This window comes from Scyliorhinus torazame, chromosome 7 (genome assembly GCF_047496885.1).
Source record: "Scyliorhinus torazame isolate Kashiwa2021f chromosome 7, sScyTor2.1, whole genome shotgun sequence".
Classification (NCBI taxonomy): Eukaryota; Metazoa; Chordata; class Chondrichthyes; order Carcharhiniformes; family Scyliorhinidae; genus Scyliorhinus; species Scyliorhinus torazame.
This window is the reverse complement of record NC_092713.1, coordinates 311,254,743-311,275,240: the sequence shown is the minus strand read 5'-3', so window position 1 is coordinate 311,275,240 and position 20,498 is coordinate 311,254,743. Positions and strand designations below refer to the sequence as shown.

At 42.6% G+C, this 20,498-nt stretch overlaps 1 protein-coding gene across 1 annotated transcript; it reads right to left on the bottom strand.

The window, feature by feature from the left end:
* Positions 1-1,166: 1,166 nt before the first annotated feature.
* On the bottom strand, positions 1,167-20,262 carry LOC140427413 (uncharacterized). Its single transcript, XM_072512947.1, has 2 exons — positions 17,722-20,262; positions 1,167-3,944 (listed from the first exon to the last, which is right to left on the bottom strand). The coding sequence occupies exons 1-2, from the start codon at positions 20,097-20,099 to the stop codon at positions 1,496-1,498; spliced, it is 4,827 nt and encodes a 1,608-aa protein (XP_072369048.1). The 5' UTR covers positions 20,100-20,262; the 3' UTR covers positions 1,167-1,495.
* Between the last annotated feature and the right edge of the window lie 236 nt (positions 20,263-20,498).

Here is a 20,498-nt window from a genome sequence, read left to right as displayed (position 1 = left end):
GGATTAATCTAACACGATGAACGGACTGTTGGCATAGACTGTGTTGATCGCAGTAGCTCCTGATTGCAGAATTCTGCTCTCTCGTCGAAGGGTTTGGAAATATGTCTCTCGCTCTTCCTCTTCCTCGTCGTCATCTGCCATTTGTCCAATCAGTTGGCTGTCCAATGTGAACTGCCACCTCACAAAGACTGCCCCTGTTACCAGTACTTGTTTAGATACTCCTATTCTAAGGGCTGGTAGCTTACCAAGTGTTTCTCTGGCATATGTTCCCTTTTACAAAATCGGAAAGACTTCTGACCGATGAATATAGAACATATAACTCAAATTACAGGGCAGTTAGCTATTCATCTGTTCACCGTCAGCTCGATTGTAGCATTTTAGTTTGCAGCATACTGAATTTTATTACCTTTTTCCTTTCTAACGACTTTCACAGATAAAGGAGGTTCACACAACACCGTCTTACCAATTTGGCAACGTCAACATGACACCCTGAACCAAATGACCTTGCGCTTCCAGGGGCTGTTTAGAGTTCGAGATGTTGATTGATTGCCTTTGCATTGTTGCTTGGCTAATCTAATAAAACTTTTATGGTATTTAGGAAAATGGCAGTTTATTTATTACATAGAGTTTATTACATCAAAGGAGAATGGTAAGGCAAACAAATCCAGAGCTCAAAGCATGTCAAGGAAAGTAGAAATTAAGATAAAGAAGAAACAGAAAGCTCACGACAGGTGACAAGTGGAAGGATGAAGACAGAAGGTTCAGAGGGTTGGTGAATAACCAGATAAGGAAGCAGATAGATAGTATGAAAAGTGGCTTGCAGCTAACATAAAAACGAAAAATGAAAGACTTCTATAGATCTATAAATCGCAAAATAATTTTATTTTTGCAATCCCCCCCCGACATTATTCGTGAGTGAAACAGGTTTGAAGGTATTTTGATCAAATACTTCGGTAGGTGTGAATACTCTATGATTGGTATGAAATAGTGCACAATTGTGAGTTTCTACTCCAACATGCATTTGTTTTAGTCAGAAGGTTAAATGAATTCTTCTGATCTCAAGAAATAGGCATTTACAATTTCCTCCATCACGACATGTGCAAATGCAAGTTAAGACTTCTGTCCACGGTCAGCTATATCTCGGAATGAAGTTTTGACAAAATAAATGATATTCTCTTCCCATTTTTTTATTTCGTTATGATATCAGTTAAAATTTATGCGATGGGTTAATCCTCTACAAATGTTGGTGAAGTTTCTTTATATTACAAACATAAAATAACTGCAATCTAACAAGTTATGACAATTATAGGAAAGGATGCATATCCCAGGAAATCAGAAAAGGAGCGAATTTAGACTGGCATCATTATAATCTTTCTCACTATTTGCGTCAGCTGCTCCGGTGCTGATGAACATATGCGAAACTTGCATTGGAATTGCATTGCCCCCAATTCCTCTGGATGACACACCGTCGCATCTGGATACGCTCTGTGGGTGTTTAGTTCGCATTGGTATTAATGCCGCTGTCACTCAGCGGTAATGTTGGAGGACAGGCCTTTAGAAACAGGAAATCGCTCCTGGATGATTCCGGCGTTAAGCTAATGGTGTAATTATAAGCCTGAGAAGCAGAGAGCGCCTGAGCAGCTCCATAATAATTTAAAGATTTATTTGGTGCGGGATTAAACACATCGCCTGAATTCCTCCGCATGCAACAACAATCTGTTGCAGGTCTGTGGTAAATCGTATTGTGTGGGTCTTGTTTACGTTTCAGTGCAACCAACAGAATTATGATTGCAAGAAATATGACGCTCGTTGATGAAAAGATTGCTATGAAATATATGTTTAGATCAGAGAAGTATTCAGTGTGTGTAATATGGGCTTTATGTCCAGGAGGATTATCTGTGCGGTTCACGGGTCTGGATAAGAGAATTGTGACCGAGCTTGATAAACTCGGTTCTCCATTGTCCTTCACCAAGATAACAAGGTTTTGTGTTCTGCTGTCTTGTTCGATAAAGCTTCTTGTTGCTTTGATTTCCCCAGAGTAATGGCCCACAAAAAATAGACTCCGGTCCGTAGCGTCAATCATTTCATAGGAAAGCCGTGCGTTCTGGCCGGAATCTGGATCATTTGCTATTACCTTTGTGATCAAGTATCCTGGATATATTGAGGTTGGAATAATCACCAATGCCGCTGACCTATTCCGCCTTGGGGGTGAAATAATACGCGGAGGATTATCGTTTTGATCTAAGATAATGATGTTCACAATAGCAGTGCTGCTCAATGACGCAGATCCACCATCCTGAGCTTGAACTGTGATCTGCATTATTTTCAATTGTTCATGGTCAAAGGAGCGCAGCGGAAAGATGATCCCACTTTCGGAGTGTATTGTGAAGTAAACAGGCGCAGTTGCGTTTTGCATCGTATCCTCCAGAATCGAATACGAGATATCTCCATTTTTTCCTAAGTCAGGATCCGAAGCAGTAACAGAAGAAATAGAGGCACCTGGCGTGTTATTCTCCATCAGATACACGTTGTATGAGGATTGTGTAAATTGCGGAACGTTGTCATTTATATCAGAAAGCGAAACGACAATAATTTGTTTTGCAGAAAGCGAGGGCGAACCATCGTCCCAAGCTAAAATAGATATTGTGTATCGTGCAGCCTTTTCACGATCCAGCTCACCACTGGTAACAAGCTTATAGTGATTAGACAAAGATGTTTGGAGTTTGAATGGGACGCCTGCTGCAATCTGACATTGAACTTGTCCGTTGTCTCCTGAATCTAGATCGATTACACCGAATACAGCGATCACATGACCTGGTGCCGCATCCTCCGGAATAAGTTTGGTTACTGAGGTCAGCTTTATTTCTGGGACGTTATCATTCACATCAACTAACGTAACAACAACCTTGGCATGTCCTACGTTCGGAGCGTTATCCACAGCTTGGACATCGAGTTCATAAACGTCGGATTTTTCATAATCCAGTAACCCTTGAACCCTGATCTCACCGGTTTCCGCATCCATGTTGAACAATTTGCGCACTCTTTTTGAGGCGTAATTACTAAAAGAATATTTGAAATCAGCATTGGTGCCTTCGTCTAAATCAAATGCGTGTAGTTTCGTCACTAAAGTACCATTGGTTGCGTTTTCTAACACACTTGAACTATATATTTCCCGTTCGAATATGGGTGCGTTATCATTAACATCTGTTACAGTAACAATAATATCAATTGTGCCAGACCTTTGCGGTGAACCCCCATCTAGAGCAATTAAAATTAGATGAAAGAATGAACGCTCTTCGCGGTCCAATTGTTTCTCCAAAAGCAATTCAGCGATTTTTCTACCATCGTTCCTGGTCGACATTTTGAGGCTGAAGTATTCATTCAAGCTGAGCTGGTAGGTGCTGATCGTGTTTGAACCAATGTCTGGGTCGTGCGCGCTCTCGAGCGGGAAGCGCGTTCCAGCGGCAACCAACTCAGAAAGGGACAATGCGAAGCGGTTTTCTGCGAAATTCGGCGAGTTGTCATTTTTGTCGATTATCTCCACTTCAATAGAAAAACTATCAAAAGGATTTTCAAGCAAGAGTTCCAAAGGTACTGAACAGGGAGAGCTTTCCATGCAAAGTTCTTCCCTGTCAATTATTTCATGAACATAGAGCACGCCATTTTCAATATTTACCTCGAAATATCGATTGCCTTCATCGGACAGCAGCTGAGGCTTCCGAGACGAGAATCCCGGAATGCTTATGCTTAAATCCTCTGCGACATTTCCAACAAAAGAACCAACGTCCAGTTCCTCTATAACAGAATACCGTGTTTGACCAATAACCATATCCGAGACACACAGCAGGAATATAAAATATGTCCCACTGCTGAATGCATTCGCCATCGTTCGGGATTTTGTTCTTCCTATATCGGAATTGATGACATTTTCTCTCCGGTTGGCGCTTCAGTCTATTACACAAAGCGGCGTGTGCTTCTCACGATCAAACCGCGAAATCCAGTAACGCGACCGAGATGTCCTTCACAGCATAGCGCAGCCACTTGTGTCCTTTCCTTGCGATTCTGCTGTGTATTTGATACGGGCGATAGGGGTAGATCTCGCACAGCGTCAGTGGCTCTTATTGGTAGACAGCGACGCAAAGAGCCGCTACCAATAACTGCACCAACCTTTTCTTAAAGCAGACAACTTTTTAATTCTCCAGAAATATTTAAGTGTGTACAGTGAAAAATGCTTGGCATATCTATTGATCATAGGTTTGTGTTTTTTTTATAAGGAAGAGAGTGCATGAAAAGTTAATTTGTAAAGTTCGTATATCATCAAGAACCATTGTTGAATGTATCAATTAGTCACATCAAACTACGTCACACTTTAATCCAGCAGCGTCCATGCCAGATATTGTTTTCAGGAAATGCATTATTAAAGTTGGTTAAAAATGAAACTATGGATAAATAGCTTATCAATTCGAGGTCAAAATGTCCTGCTCAATTAACCAAAATTCACGCGTCAAATCATTATAATTTGTTTTAATTCGCTCATGGGATATAGGCATTGTTGGCTAGCATTTATTACCCATCCCTAATTGCGCTTGTTCAGAGGGCTTTTAAGTGTGAACTTAATTGCTGTGGGTCTGGATTCGCACGGAGGCCAGACCAGATAAGGATGGTAGATTTGCTTTCCTTTAAGACATATTTTCATGGATAGAATTTTAATTCCGGATTTATGTTGAATTCAAATTTCACCATCTGTCGTGACCTAGGTCCATGGATTGGTAGTCCAGTGATATTAACACTGCAACACGGTCGCCCCCATTTCAATAACTACTTCATGTTACTGGGTGTTTTCAAGAAGCAGTTTAAAAAAAGCATTTACGGCGAAGGGAATCAAAGGATATTGGGGTGGGGAATCGGGATTAGGTTATTGAGTTGGTTTATCAGGATGATCAGAATGAATGGTGGAGCAGGTTCAAAGGGCCAAATGTCCTCCTCCTGTTCTTACTTTCTATGTTTATATGATTGCAGTTTTGAATTCAAAGCCTATTGAGCAAACAAACATGTTGGATTGATGCACATATTCATGTCCTCCTTAAAGAGAAAACGTGATTCGTTATAATGATATTTGAATGAATGACACATGTCGAGTTAAAACAAATTCTGTCATTAACTAATTTACATTAACTTTGGATGATGGTCCACAGTGATGCAGTGGTTAGAACCGCTGCCTCGCAGCGCCAGAGAACCGGTTTCGATTCGGCCTTGGGTGACTGTGTGGAATTTGCTCATTCCCCCCCGTTTGCGTGGGTTTCTTGCGGGAGCTCCAGTTTCCTCCCACAGTCCAAAAATATGCATGTTAGGTGGATTCGCTATTATCAATCGACATTTAGTATCCAAAGGTTAGGTAGGTGTGCTCATGAGGATAGTGCGGTGGCGTGGGCCTACGTGGGATGTTCTTTCAGAGGGTCGATACAGGCTCGATGGGCCGTATGACCTTATCCTGCACCGCATGGATTCTATGACTCTATATTTTAAATAAAATATCACAATGACCTTAATGTGCTGGCAAACCTTTTGTTTCATATTTGAAATCACCCAGGGTTCATTGGAGTCGAATTTCCATTTTCTTAACTATTTTGCGAAATAGATCTCATGGGAGTGGCGAATAGCGCAAAACTACGACAACACCCATGACTTTCCCATGATCCTCAGAAGGGACATGGAGATGGCTGGTGGCGGAAAAGAAATTAACGCCCTATTCTCGTGTTTGATTTTGCCATTAGCTCGCATACAAGGCTTACTTTTGCGACACCAATGAAATTAACTGAAATCATCCATTTTAATTGAAGCAAAATACTGCCGATGTTGGAAGGCAGAGATAAAAACAGAAAGTGCCCGCAACATTCAGCAGTTCTGGCAGCATCTGTGGAGAGAGAAATGGTGTTAAATCTCGAGTTGAATATGACTATTCTTCAAGGTTTCCGGGTGCGTAATTCTGGCAAAGGACATTTCGATGTGAACCATTATTAACACGCAAAAGCAAGGATTTACCTTCGTTGCCTTAAGGACAACAACTCAGTAACAATCATGAGCTTTGCAGCCGGAGGTGCCCTCTGCTGGAAATGCGGGAGCGACATTGCATCAAAGTTTCGAAATTAATATCGGTAATCCAATGCATATCTCGACCAATATAAATTGGCCGCAGTGGGACACTACTGCGAATTTCGAATCATATTAAATTTATAACATTTAGTTTTACTTTCTTCTATACATTTTCAAACTGATTTTTTTCAACATTACGGTCTGTGCACTTTATTTGAATTAAATCTGTTTAATTAGCTCATCAACGGATTTGAATTAGTTTTTTTGCAACACCCAATTCATATATCATAGCAAATACAAATTTACAATAATTCTGCATTTAGAGTGACCCTAACAGGCCAGTTAGAAATATGTTCGAATTTTTACACAAAACCAAAATACCACAGATGGGGGAAATGTGTTTCGCACCAAAACAGCTGCCTGATATAGTAAACAGTCGCAAAATGTTTTGTTTTATTACACTCAAAGTTTGCAATCTTTCAACATTGGTGGCAGTCCAGTCCCGCACTGTAAGTGCACACTCAAGTGTTCTTAAATGGAATGAAAGTTTCTATGTCTACCGCACTGAGGCCAGAAAATGTCGTCAATTCCCCTCTAATCCTTCCACCAATTACTTTCAAGCGACGCCTCTTTGTTATTGACAAATCAGCTAAGTGAACCAGGCCTCTCTCTCCTCTTCACTCTATCTCGGCTCCTCATAATTTTATGCACTTCTATTAAATCTTCCGTTAGCCTTCAGCAAACAGAAGGAATTAGTGGATGTTGAGTCTGGAGAAGGTGTGTCGATACACTCGGTCACATTGAGATCCAAAAAGACGAGGTGTTGGGTGGCTTGAAAAATATTAAGGTGGATAAATCCCCAGGGCCTGATAGGATCTACCCTAGAATACTGAAGGAGGCAAGAGAGGAAATTGCTGAGGCCTTGACTGAAATCTTTGGATCCTGACTGTCTTCAGGTGATGTCCCGGAGGACAGAAAAATAGCCAATGTTGTTACTTTGTTTAAGAAGGGTAGCAAGGATAATCCAGGGAACTACAGGCCGGTGAGCCTTACGTCAGTGGTCGGGACATTTCTGGAAATAATTCTTCGAGACAGGATCTACTCCCATTTGGAAGCAAGTGGTCGTATTAGTGAGAGGCAGCACAGTTTCGTGAAGGGGAGGTCGTGTCTCACTAACTTAATAGAGTTTTTCGATGAGGTCACAAAGATGATTGATGCAGGTAGGGCATTTTGTCTATATGGACTTCAGTAAGGCCTCTAACAAGGTCCCTTATGGCAGACAGGTATAAAAGGTGAAGTCACACGATATCAGAGGTGAGCTGGCAATATGGATACAGAACTGGCTAGGTCATAGAAGGCAGAGAGTTACAATGGAAGGGTGCTTTTCTGATTGGAGTGCTCTGATTAGTGGTGTTCCACAGGGATCAGTGCTGGGACCTTTGTAAGTTTATGGACGACATAAATGTTGGTGGAATTGCGGATAGTTCTGAGGACTGTCAGAGGATGCAGCAGGATTTAGCTCGTTTGGACACTTGGGCAGCGAGAGGGCAGATGGAATTTAATTCGGACAAATGTGAGGTAATGCATTTTGGAAGGTCTAATACAGGTAGGGAATATACAGTGAATGGCAGAGCCCTCAATAGTATTGACAGTCAGAGAGATCTTGGTGTACAGGTCCACAGGTCACTGAAAGGTGCAACACAGATGGAGAAGGTTGCCAAGAATGCATACGGCATGCTTGCCTTCATTGGCCGGGGCATTGAGTATAAAAATTGGCAAGTCATGTTGCAGCTGCATAGAACCTTAGTTAGACCACACTTGGAGTATCGTGTTTAATTCTGGTTGCCACGCTACCAGAATGATGTGGAGGCTTTAGGGATGGTGCAGAAGAGATTTACCAGGATTTTGCCTGTATGGAGGGCATTAGCTATGAGGAGAGATTGAATAAAGTTGGTTTGTTCTCACTGGAACGAAGGAGGTTGAGGGGCGACCTGATAGAGGTCTACAAGATTATGAGGGCATAGACAGAGTGGTAGTCAGAGACTTTTTCCCAGGGTAGAGGGGCCAATTACTGGGGGGGGGGGGGGGGGGGGGGGGGGCATAGGTTTAAGGTGGGAGGGGCAAGGTTTAGAGGAGATGTACGAGGTAATTGTTTACACAGAGGGCAATGGGTGCCTGGAACTCGCTGCAGGCGGAGGTGGTGGAAGCATGGACAATAGTGACGTTTAAGGGGCATCTTAACAAATACATGAATAGGATGGGAATAGAAGGATGCGGACCCCGGAAGTGCAGAAGATTTTAGTTTACGGGCAGCATGGTTGGCGCAGGCTTGGAGAGCCGAAGGGCCTGTTCCTGTGCTGTACTTTTCTTTGTTCTTTGTTCTTCTCTGTTAACAAGAAACATGGTGAGGCTATTTAATCGTTTCTAACAGCCAAACTGTTCCATTCGCAGACACAGAGAAACATATCAAAATACATACATTCCATTTTGCATAGGCCGATCTAAAACTAATTATCGAGCCCAGTTCCACTCTCTAATGATTGGTCCGTAACCCTCGAGGCTAAAATGTTTCAAGTGCGTATGAAGCAATTTTCATCGATAAATTTCACAAGTATTCCTCCAATAGCATTTCTAACAATGAATTGCAGGCCAGAAACAACCTTTGTGTGAAATAGTTACTCCTCAAAACTGTTCAATGTACGCTTAACCTTAAATCCATTCTCCAAAAGCAGAAATGGGTTCTTCCTTTCTGCTCTCGCCCCGCCCCTCAATTTCCCTTAAGCCGTCTTTGCTCCAGTGAGACCAACCCAGTATACTCAAACGTTAGTTTTGGCTTGAATTCCTCCATGCTTGCAACGAGCCAACTGTACCTTCTAATTCGACGAATTCCTTCCTGCAGCGTGGTCATCAGAATAGTACTCGGCATTCTCGGCATTTCGCAACCCCAGGCCAGATGGTGGGGAGTGAATGCAATGTGACATGAATCCAAGGTCCCGGTTGAGGCCGTACTCATGTGTGCGGAACTTGGCTATAAGTTTCTGTTCGGCGACTCTGTGTTGTCGCGCGTCCTGAAGGCTGCCTTGGAACGCTTACCCGAAGATCTGACGCTGAATGCCCTTATTCCTGAGATGAAGAAGATGATTTATGAACAAAGCTAGTTTGGTAAGCTTCTTTGGCACTGGATTTTAGAAGTATTAGGAGTGAACTTATTGAACTATGCAAGATCTGAGGGATGATGCGAAGACTTTCCCCTGGTGGCAAAATCGAGAACTAGGAGGCGGAGTTTGAAAATAAGTGGTCTCTCATTTAAGACGGAGACGAGGAGTAATTTATTTCCTCACAGGGTGGCTATATTTGCCGTGTGCTATCCCAGAGAACCGTGGAGCGTACGTTATGGAATATATTCAAAGGGAGTCGAAAGTTATGGGAGAGGGGGAGGTTGAAGCAGGAAAGTGGAGTTATCAGAACAGGAGTAATCTTATTGACTGGTGGAACAGGGTCGAGGAGCAAAACGGCCTATTTCATGCCTTACATCTGATGTTCTTATGTTCTGCTAAGAAGGATTCAGTTGCTGTGATCCATGTTGGCCCAAACTTACATGGACTGGAAGGGAAAAGTTAATCTTTCAAGAGTATGAGGAACAGGGAGCTAAATTCAGGAACAGCACTTCAAGAGTTATAATCTCTTGATTGGAACATTGCTCTTGAACAAACAGGCAAGTTCAGGAGATGGACATGTGGCTAATGGAGTGGTGTGGGAGAAAATATTGAATTTCTTAAGATAATGGTACAAATACTGCTATAGTAATGAAATGCACAATTGAGATGGGTTGAACACGAACCAGGCTTGAACAGGGTTCCGAGCGGAAAGGATAAATGAGTAATTCGAAAGTATTTTGAAACACTATTTGGCGAGGGCCGAAGTGAACAGGCACAATACATATTAGTTTGAAAATATATAAAACAGGAATAAAACAGGATAGAATAGCGTAACGGTGGCAAATTGCACTTCAGACATTGCAGGTAAAAGAAAAAGCTAAAGATAAGTAATCAGGTGAGAAGGCAGAAATAATAAAAGTTTGTAAGTGAAATAGCAGGGTATTAAATAATCATTCCGTTCGAGCGGGTGATCCAAGTTCCAGAAACCAAGACGCTAAGTGTGGGTTGAGATGAGAAATTATAAAGGGAATCAGGTATTTCTCACAGTGGTGTCAATGCCCCCTAATTGGAACCACACAGTAAGACAGAATATAAAAGAAGCGATAACGGGAGCTTGTCAGAAAGGTGCGACAATAATAATGGGGTATTTTAATCTGCATGTAGATTGGAAAAAAACAGATGGGCAAAGGTTGGGTACATGAAGAGCTCATAGACTTTTTTCGAAATGTGTTCTTAGAGCAGTAGGTTCTGGAGCTTGCCAGAGGACTGGCGATACTAGACATTGTATTATGTAAAGCGATAGGACCAATTGATAATCTCACAGTTAATACACCCGAAGATAGTAGTGCGCATAATATAATTGAATTTTGCATTCTATTTTAAGGAGAGAAAACTGTGCCCACGACTAATATTAAACGTAAGTATGAGGGCATGAAAGCGGAGCTAGCTGGAGAGAACTGGCACAAACGCCTTGGAGACACAGCAACAGGTGGGCAGTGGCACACATTTAAAGGGATATTTCCGAACTCACGGAATAGCTGCATTCCAGTGGGGAATAAAGAAAAATCCGGGAATAAAGGAAATAAAGAAAAATCGTCAGCTGTGAATAGCTTAAAAAATAAAAACAGTACTAAAATACGAGGGGGAAAAAGTACATTTGCGTAAGTATGAATGGTAGGTCAGAAGATTTGACAATATAAAGAATATCAAAGAATGTCATAAAACATAATGCGTGGTGGCTGGCGGGGGAGGGGGGGTGCAGTGAATGAGAGAAAGACAGTCAGTAATATCCTGTCTGACAATAAGTTTTTTCTACATATGTTGAAGTAAGAGATGAGTTACCAAAGTGAGCATTTGTACTCCACAAATCGCATCTTTGGTGATGAAAAATATGGCAGGTTAATTGAATGGACATTTTGCGTTAATTTTTACTACAGAGCACATAAGTAACACCAGATAAATAGTTGTTAATAGAAGGGAAGGAGGAACTCAGGAACATTACAGTCACGAGGGAAGTGGCATTAAGCAACTATTTGGGTCAGCATGCTGACAAATCCTTGGGTCCGGACGGATTTCATCCTCAAGTCTTAAAGGAAGTGGCGAATGAGTTAGTTGATGCATTGATTCTAATTGTACAAAGATAGCTGGAAGGGAAGGATCCAATAGATTGGAATATATCAAATAGAACTATTTTTATCTCAAAAAGGCAGGAAGACAGAAAGCAGAAAACTATGGGCGAAATCTTGGGGCTGCCTTGACGGCCTGCAGAATCGATGGTGAGGGCGAATAATGTCGTGAAAATATGGAAGCGGGATTCTCGCAGGAGAAATCATGGGCTGGATTCTCCATTCTGGAGATAGGTCAGGATTTGCGAACTTCCCAGCCGCGCGTTTTGCGGCGGCAGGTGGTGGCACACAGTTTGCTGGATGCGGGATTCTCTGCTCCTGTCGCTGTCATTGAGGATTCCCATTGAAGCCACGCCACCAGGAAACTAATGGAAGGGGTGCAATGCTTGCAGGACCAGTGAATCTGGCACCAAAGAACAGCCGACGACTTCTGGCCTAACTGTTCCCACCTGTGTAAAATTATTTCTGAACTCCGCTGGCGCTAAAGCGGCGGCAAGGAGAGATGTCCGCTCCGTTTCCTTGCAAATATACGCATGGAGGAGGGTTCATTGGATTCTGTAGGAATCCTGGTATTGGAGTACCAATTTGAGGGGGCGCCGCCATACCGAGGTCTGGCAGCTGCCCCCCCCCCCCCCCCCAACCACCACCCCCGCCCCCCACCACACATAATGCAAAACCCTCCCCAACCCCAGGACCTGCTGACACGTCGCCGCTGACAGGTAGAGTCATTCTTCCCCTCAACATCACGGGCATATGCCCCCCAATAGCACCCATGCACAAGCGTGACCTGAGCCCTACCCCCATCAGACCCCCTCCAGCAAGCCGCCCATCAGACACACCAATCAGAGTCACCCATCTTACTCCAAAAGAAAGGCCCAACAGGAACTTCAGCAGGGACCTCAACAGAAACCCCCATAAGACAGTCAACAGAGGCGCCCAACCGAGACTGCCATCGAACCCCCAACAGAGACATCCAACGTAGACCCACTTCACCTGTCCACCTGCCCCCAACCAACAGAGAGCCCTGCCTGAAAGCTGAAGAGCAGACTAGACAATAGGTAAAAATTATTGCATTTTCATTTACCCTTTCCTGACATCCTCAGACAGAAGTGTTTAAAGCAGAAGCCGTTATACAGTTTAGAGGCTTCTGTGACTACCAAGTATAATTCAAAAGGGCTTGAAATTCCTTGACAGCATTTGAAATGAAAATTTTCCATTCAAGTTCACACAATAGGGCATGACATTAACCAATGACTGACAGTGTTGTTACTCCTGAGAGTGCTGCTTGGTGCATTGTTTATTGATCTTCCTTTTAACGCTTGAATGCATTTCTATTGCCCTGATTGGATGCTAACCACAATGCTTATAAACACACTAGCTATGATTGGCAAACCCTCACTACATAAAAAATAGTTCAGGCGTCAAGCTAACGATCGCCCTGAACATTTATGCCTCTGACTTATTCCAGTGCTCCACGTCGACCTGTGTGGGATGTCGCAGGCATCCACACAAAGATGCATCTGAGTTGGCACGGATGCCATTTGCGCCCGGGCGTCAGACTACATCACCTTCAGGACGTACCATCAGGCAACCATACCAGAGAAAACCCCAGATCAAAAACCCAAAATCGAGTCAGCTCAAACCAGAGACTCCCATGGCAGTGAGCCCCATACAACTTCACCCATATTAGAGACCATCGTATCAGAGATCCCCCCATATCAGAGACCTATATCAGAGACCTACATATCAGAAACCCGTGTATAAGTGAACCCCCCCCCCCCCACCCCCGGTTTCAAAGACCGACATCAGAGAACTCCGATATAAGAGAACATCATACCAGAGAATCCACCATAAAACCAACCAACCTATCTGAGATGTCCCATATCAGGGACCCCCACCACGGAGCCACCCCGCCCCACCCCTCCCGATGAGCTACCCCTGCCTGGAAGCTGAAGACCAGACAAGGCAGAAAAAGTGAGAAAACATTACTTTTTCACTTACCTGCCCTTCACACCTGCTGCCTCAGACAGAAGTGTCGGAAATAGGAAATAGCTCTAGATACACTGACAACCTATCATTCATAAAAATATTAGATGAACACCATGCTCATAATGAATGGCAGAGGAGGCTCGAAGCGTCCGGTGGCCTACTCCTGCTCGTATTTTCTATTTTACTACATTACGAAAAGATTTTAGTGCCGTGTCCTTGCCATTTGAAATTGTCCCTCTGTGTACCCGTGTACGCATCTTGCTGGAACACAGCAATTGCACTAAAGCAAATATTGATTAGTTTATGTTCCCAGTGGTTAGTGTGAAACGTTTACGTCCAGTTCTGTTTACCCCTTGAATATGGCGGCTGTATTTAAGCTGCAGCGACTTTGTTCTGCCTGTCGTTATTGGCTGAACCTCATGTCTGGCAGAAACTATTTGAATGCATGCAGGAAATTCCGCTCCCCTGTCCTCCTGTGTAACCAGAATGGAAGTGGACTTGAATCTACGACACTGATTCAAGAGCCAGAAATCTAGCTACTGATGAAAACTGACATGCAAAAAAAACATATTAAAGGCAAACTGGATATTGCACAGGCAGGGGAGGGATTCTGTCGCTGCATTCTATTCTAGAAGGAGACTGTGGAGTAGTAATAATATAACTTGAATAATTATACAGAAAGCCGGGTCGGAGCTCGAATCCCACCATTATAGCTGGTGGGATTTCAATTGTTTTACAAAATTATATAAGAATGTGGAATTGAGAGCTTTTCACAGTCATAAAAACCCTTCTTCCCTTTAGGAAACCAGCCTCCCTTCTGGCCTTCCGTTCGATGTCACTCTAGACACAAATAATATCATTGCCTCTAAATTGCCCTCTTAAATGGCCCCTGGAGCAATTCATTTTGTACGAATCACGCTGAAATTATCTGTAGGAATAAACCAACTTCGAACATCGGTACGTGTGTGTAGAGTTTTGTTTTAGACAGGGTTTCAGACATCCAGGAGTAAGCCTAGTGAGAACAAACAGCCCAGTCGTCGTGTAACAATTATTTAAGACTATTTATTAAATTAAAGAAAAGCTGCATGAACAGTACGACTGTACTCCAAGACTAAACACATGAAGCATACATAGTTTATCCAGAACGTGCCCCTTGTTAAAAATTTATCTGCGCTCCCTGAACTCCATAAGACTTCCCCTGTCCCTTAAAAACACCCAAATTAAAAAAATTGTATAAGTTGATTCCAGCTTATACATAGCAAGTCATAAAAGCTTGATGATCAAGTCTCGAAAACATATTTTCCTGGTCCACCAAAGATATTTACACCCCCTGTGCGAAATTTGTGCACTGCCTTCGCTCCAGGACTTAGAGGCTACTTGATATTATCTGGCGTTCTTGGTTGTTAGCTGTAAAAACTGACCACCACGCTGCTCGATGGAAAGGCGTCCAGCCAGCTTCTGCTGGCGCTGCTCAGTGTGCCATTTCTCCCCGTTGATTCTGCATTTTACGCATATGGCTGTCTGCCTCTATCAAACTCCGTGACTACAGAAATTTTCATGTGTATACCTCAATGATCTCCGAACAGTCTAGGTAAGCTGTTCCTATGATTAGGTGATTCATACCTGATTCTACCTCGATGTCTGCTAATCTCGTCACTGAGAAAACGCCTCTCATCCTGCCTTTAGAATGCTGGCTACCGATGTGGATAGGCAGATTTCTGCCTGCTGCTGCGCAGAACACTTTCTAGAATGCCCTGTTAAACTCGTCTTACTGCTGTTAATAGGCAAATAAATGACACGCTGTAACAAACTACTGCAAAACAGTTCAAATGAATAAATCTGGAAAGATTACCTAGCATGGAGCTGGGCACCCCAAATAAACAAAATGGGAAACCCAGCCCTGCCGACCCTGAAAATACTTCCTTATAAAAATATGTGCTATTTTGTATAAAACTGGGAAGCTGCCCCACATTCTAATCAATTAAGAGCCTATGAGTGTCATGCCCACTAAATCATAAAGTACAGCCAACAGTGAGATACATTCGGTCCTTAGTAGCCCTGGGATTTCTCAAAATTGACTCAGGCTCCGTGAAACCTTATGACATCAGGTCAAACATGTGAAAGAAATGTTAGCCTACCCAGCGTTGTCTGCACCTTGTGAAATAATAAAAAATGGCCCTGTTGCAATTTATTTTTAAAATTACTTTATCAGAGTTACAACGCCACAGGTCAGAGTGTGGACAGGGCCAAAGCCTTAATCCAGCTCCTTGCCTTCTCCAAAAACTAATTCAAATTGAATCCAAGTCATGGTCTCCACAAGAGAGACATACCAGATCCAGGCATTACAGCTGACGTCGCGCTCATCTTAGCCAAATGGCCAAGCAGTTGTAATTTTGCATACCAGAGTCTGGTTCAGTTAGACCCGCCCTTGATTATTTCTCCTTTCATTCAAATTAACTATCTTTTAGACGTTTTAGATTTTAGGTTTTAGGTTTTAGGTGCTCAGGTTTAGAAGTTTGGTTGACATTTCCCTTATCCTTCCTCCTTATCCAACCTTCTGATTCGATCATCACTTTTGCCCACATGTTCTCCAAGGACTTTGTTCGACTTGGGGCAGGTCATTTTCCCGCACTAGAACTCTCAGTATCTCCCTCCTCATTGGACCGAGAACATTTACCTCAATAAAATTCTATTAACCACATTGTAGAATTATTTGCCACATCCCCACCCCACCACTCACCCCAACCACTTACTCAAAGATAATTCCTATCGGTATTTGGTCAATTAAAGCCCTGGAAAAGAACGACACCATAGCTCTTCCATAGAGTTTTGATTCCCTGAAGATTTTTGTCCTTTATTTCTCTCTATCTATCTTTCGTTCTCTCTCATGATCACTGGGTGTAGGGCTTCCGAATGTCTTCTGTAGCGTAATCATCCCCTTTTCCTTCCAAACACCAATGGTTTGGATTCCTCCCCTGACCCATTAACGTCATGCCTTCGGCACATTTAAGCCATGTTTCCTCTGTTGTCACAACGTCATATTCGCGCACTGTTATCTATATCTGTAGCTCGCTTATCACGCATTGAGAGTTTGTATTCCAGATTGACCTTCTGTATTCAGTACCTTCTATTCGACAGTTTATTCCGAATATGGAACAACGTAATTATGCACCTCATTTCTTTCAGTAAATAAAGAATTTATAAGTATATAAAACATGTTCTGTATTTATGCTGTGCCGCTGTTAGATTTTGCTAAGACTTCAATTCGTTTCGTAATGTGTGTCCTTTCAAGAAAGATAAGTTATAACCATGCTTCGCTTGCACTCATGTGACCATAATCTCATCAAATGCGGTTGACTCTTATACCCACGCCGGATGGTATCTCCCGACGCACTGTGATTGCAGTAAATAGAATTTTAAAGTTGTAATCCCACTTTCCATGCAGCTTCCGTGTTACATTACAAACACTGGACATTCACCACCGGTACATATTGTGACAACAGAGACAAGGGAACACCCATGGTAAACACGTGTAGTAAGGACTTCGATATACATCACGTTCCCTTCCTGTCCCCTGAGTCAACGTCTTCATGTAATAGACTTATAGGAACACCTTCATCGCATGGACTGAAGTGGATTGAGAGTAAGGCTAATCCTGACTCCCCCAAGAGATTTTAGAAATCAATTTTATGGTCATCTTATTGGTGAAATTGAAATGCCCGCAATGAACTAAGACAAAACACAGGCAGCTACTGAAAAAGAGGAAATGTATCAGTGTGACTGGGAAGCCTACACTCCCACTAGAATTAGAAATATCAGTTGACTGTTTCCGAATTTACTCACAAATTTGCAATAACCAATGTCAAATTTCTCTCGGCAGATTTTAAACAAGTTCAGTAATTCAGGAATGTGAAAAAAATTGAAATGAAAATGTTTCTATATTTTTATTATATCAAGGTCAATCTTTGCACGACAAAACATAATCCAAGCCAATGTAGTTAAGTAACACTGAAAGCAAAATGTTCAGCCGAACTGTGTACGTTATTATGCTTAAGAAACCCTTATCAGGTCTTTCTGTAGTTCAGTTGAAATGAGATATTTAAAATGCTCAAGTTTTCTCCAGAGATAAATCCTACAGTACAGATGCTGCGATTGGTAGCTTCTAAACATAATAACAATAACAAAGTAGTGCTTATGAGACTGCATTTCGTATATATGTGCCCCTCCTTACTAATCCATAATTTGTGCCACCCATTCAAATATCGACACATGGAACTCTCTTCATGCGCTGTGCGTATGGATTTATGACTCGAAAATCAATAACAGTAAACACTGACAAATCAAATTATTTCCCTCTGTCAACTACATTGATTTCGTCGAGAGGCAAGGTCGGATGGCACGGTTTTAAGAACAAAAAATCACTCTGAGCGGATTCAGGAGAGAGACATACGGTGTAGTTATACGAATCACGGATAGGTGCAGGAGTTTCGGGGTAACTTAAATTTGCTTTTGGGACAGATATACCATGAAAGGCATCAGTCGAATTCCTCTGCCTAGAGCAACAAGTCCCAAGAATGCATCCGTAAACATTTCTGTCTTGATTGCACTTCAGGGCGATCAGAAAACATATTATTAATAAAAATATGCAGGAAGTTGACCCTAAACATAAAATTAGTAAGAGATTCATATCAGAAAATAATCCAGGATTTCGAGGCGTATTTTTTCTCTCAGATAAATTTTCGGTAACATTGGACAGGACTGATATTACAATTGTGACCGTACTGGAGAGGCTTGGCTGCCCGTTGTCCTTCACCAAAATGAGAACCCTCTGTATTGGGACATCATGGTCCCTGAATCTTCTAGTTGTTCGCATTTCTCCAGACGTAATTCCCACACGAAACAGGTTGCGGTCGGTAGCTTCTACCAGCTGATAGGAAAGCCGTGCGTTCTGTCCGGAATCTGTGTCTGTAGCAATTACTTTGGTAACCAAGTACCCAGGATATGCTGACATGGGCACAACCTCCATCGCCGTTGAACTATTGTACTTTGAAGGCGCAACAATAACTGGAACATTGTCATTTTGGTCCAATATAACAATATTGACAATGGCAGTGCTGCTCAATGGAGGAATTCCGGCATCCTGAGCTTGGATTTTGATCTGAATTTTTTCCCGTATTTCATAGTCAAAGGAGCGCAGCGCGTAAATGTGCCCTGTTTCCGAGTTAACAGTCACGTCGCCAGACCGGGAAACATCTTCCCTTCGATACTCCAAGAGAGAATATGATAGCTTACTATTTTTGTCCAAATCAGGGTCTAAAGCAGTAACAGCAAATATCGATGCACCCGGAGTATTATTTTCCATCAGGAATACATTATATGACGCTTGTGTAAAACGTGGAACATTGTCATTTATATCAGAAATCGAAACGAGGATGGTTCTATTTGTTGAAAGACGGGGTGACCCTGCATCCCAGGCCGATATACAGATGTTGTAATACGGAGTCGTTTCACGATCCAGTGTATCGCTGATTACCAACTTATGTTTGTTATTAAAAGACTTTTGAAGTTTGAACGGGATATTTGGGGGCAGCTGGCATTGTACCTGTCCGTTTGCACCGGAATCTTGATCCATTACACTTATTATAGCGACTACCGACCCGAATGCAGCATCTTCCCGTACTTTTCGTGACAGCGAGCTAACTTTTAGCTCCGGTGGGTTATCATTAACATCAATTAATTCGACAAGAATCTCCGCGCGAGCATTTAATGCCGGTGTACCATTGTCCACAGCTTCTACCTCAAGTTCATAGATACTTTTTTCTTCATAATCTAATGACCCTTGAACTCTGATCTGTCCTGATATCGGGTCCAAACTGAAAAGCTCTTGAACCCTTTGATTAGCGTCGCTCGGTAAAATATATTTAACCTCGCCATTTGTTCCTTCATCTAAATCAGTAGCGTTTATTGTCAGCACCAAGTGACCTATAGGTGCGTTCTCCATTATGTTAACACTGTATATCTTGTGATCGAATACGGGTGTGTTATCATTAAAGTCCAGAACAGTAATTATTATTTCTGCATTGCCAGATCTGTGAGGAATCCCACCGTCAAAGGCTGTCAGTGTCAGGTGAATAGTCGACAGTTTCTCGCGGTCTAAGGGAGTTTCTAACACCAATTCTGCAATTTTACTCCCATCGTTCCTGGTGTGAGTCTTCAGGCCAAAGTGCTTGTTTGTGCTAATTTGATACGTATTCACACTGTTTGTGCCGACGTCTGGATCTTGAGCGCTGTCGAGACGGAAGAACGCGCCGGCAGCAGTTACCTCAGAGACTTGTAAATAATATCTGCTTTTGGCAAAACTAGGCGAGTTATCATTTATATCCAATATCTCCACGTCAACGCGATGCATTTCCAAAGGATTTTCTAACGCGACATCAAAAGAAACGGAACAGGTCGAGCTTTGTCCACAGAGAAATTCCCTGTCGATTCTATGGTTCACAAATAGAATGCCATTCCCCATGTTCACCTTCAATAACTGCATACCGTCATCATAGACTAGCTTGAATTTGCGACCTGTAATCTCTCGAATGCTTAGGCCTAAATCCTCGGCGATATTCCCAACAAACGCACCGTGTTCCAGTTCTTCGGGGATTGAGTAACGAATTTGTCCCAAAACTAGTTCCCCACAGATCAGGAATATAAAATTTAACCGGCGGCTGAGGGGAGTCGCCATTGTCCCGGGATGGATGTGGTTGCAAATATACCAGAATCTCTCCTCTTTTCAGTCTTGCGATAAAATGCGTCTCCTGGTGGAGGAATATATCGATATTAATCTGAGAAAGTCTCGGAGTGTGCGGTTCCCTGATCGTGACTCGATGCTATAAATGCGGCACCGTCTATCCTTTCCTTTGCTCTGTTCTGCGTTTTGTACAAAAGGACAGGGAGGTAGATCTCTTGCAGTGTTTGGTTTTCTTATTGGTAGACAGCGACACAAAGAGTCCTTACCCATAACTGCACCAAGCATTTCTTAAAGCTGAGCAGCCTTCTTGGGCTTACATTTGCAAGGCATGGGCATTTAATAGTGCGCAATGTAAATTGGACCTTGTGCTAGCAAATATCCTCAGGCGTTGTT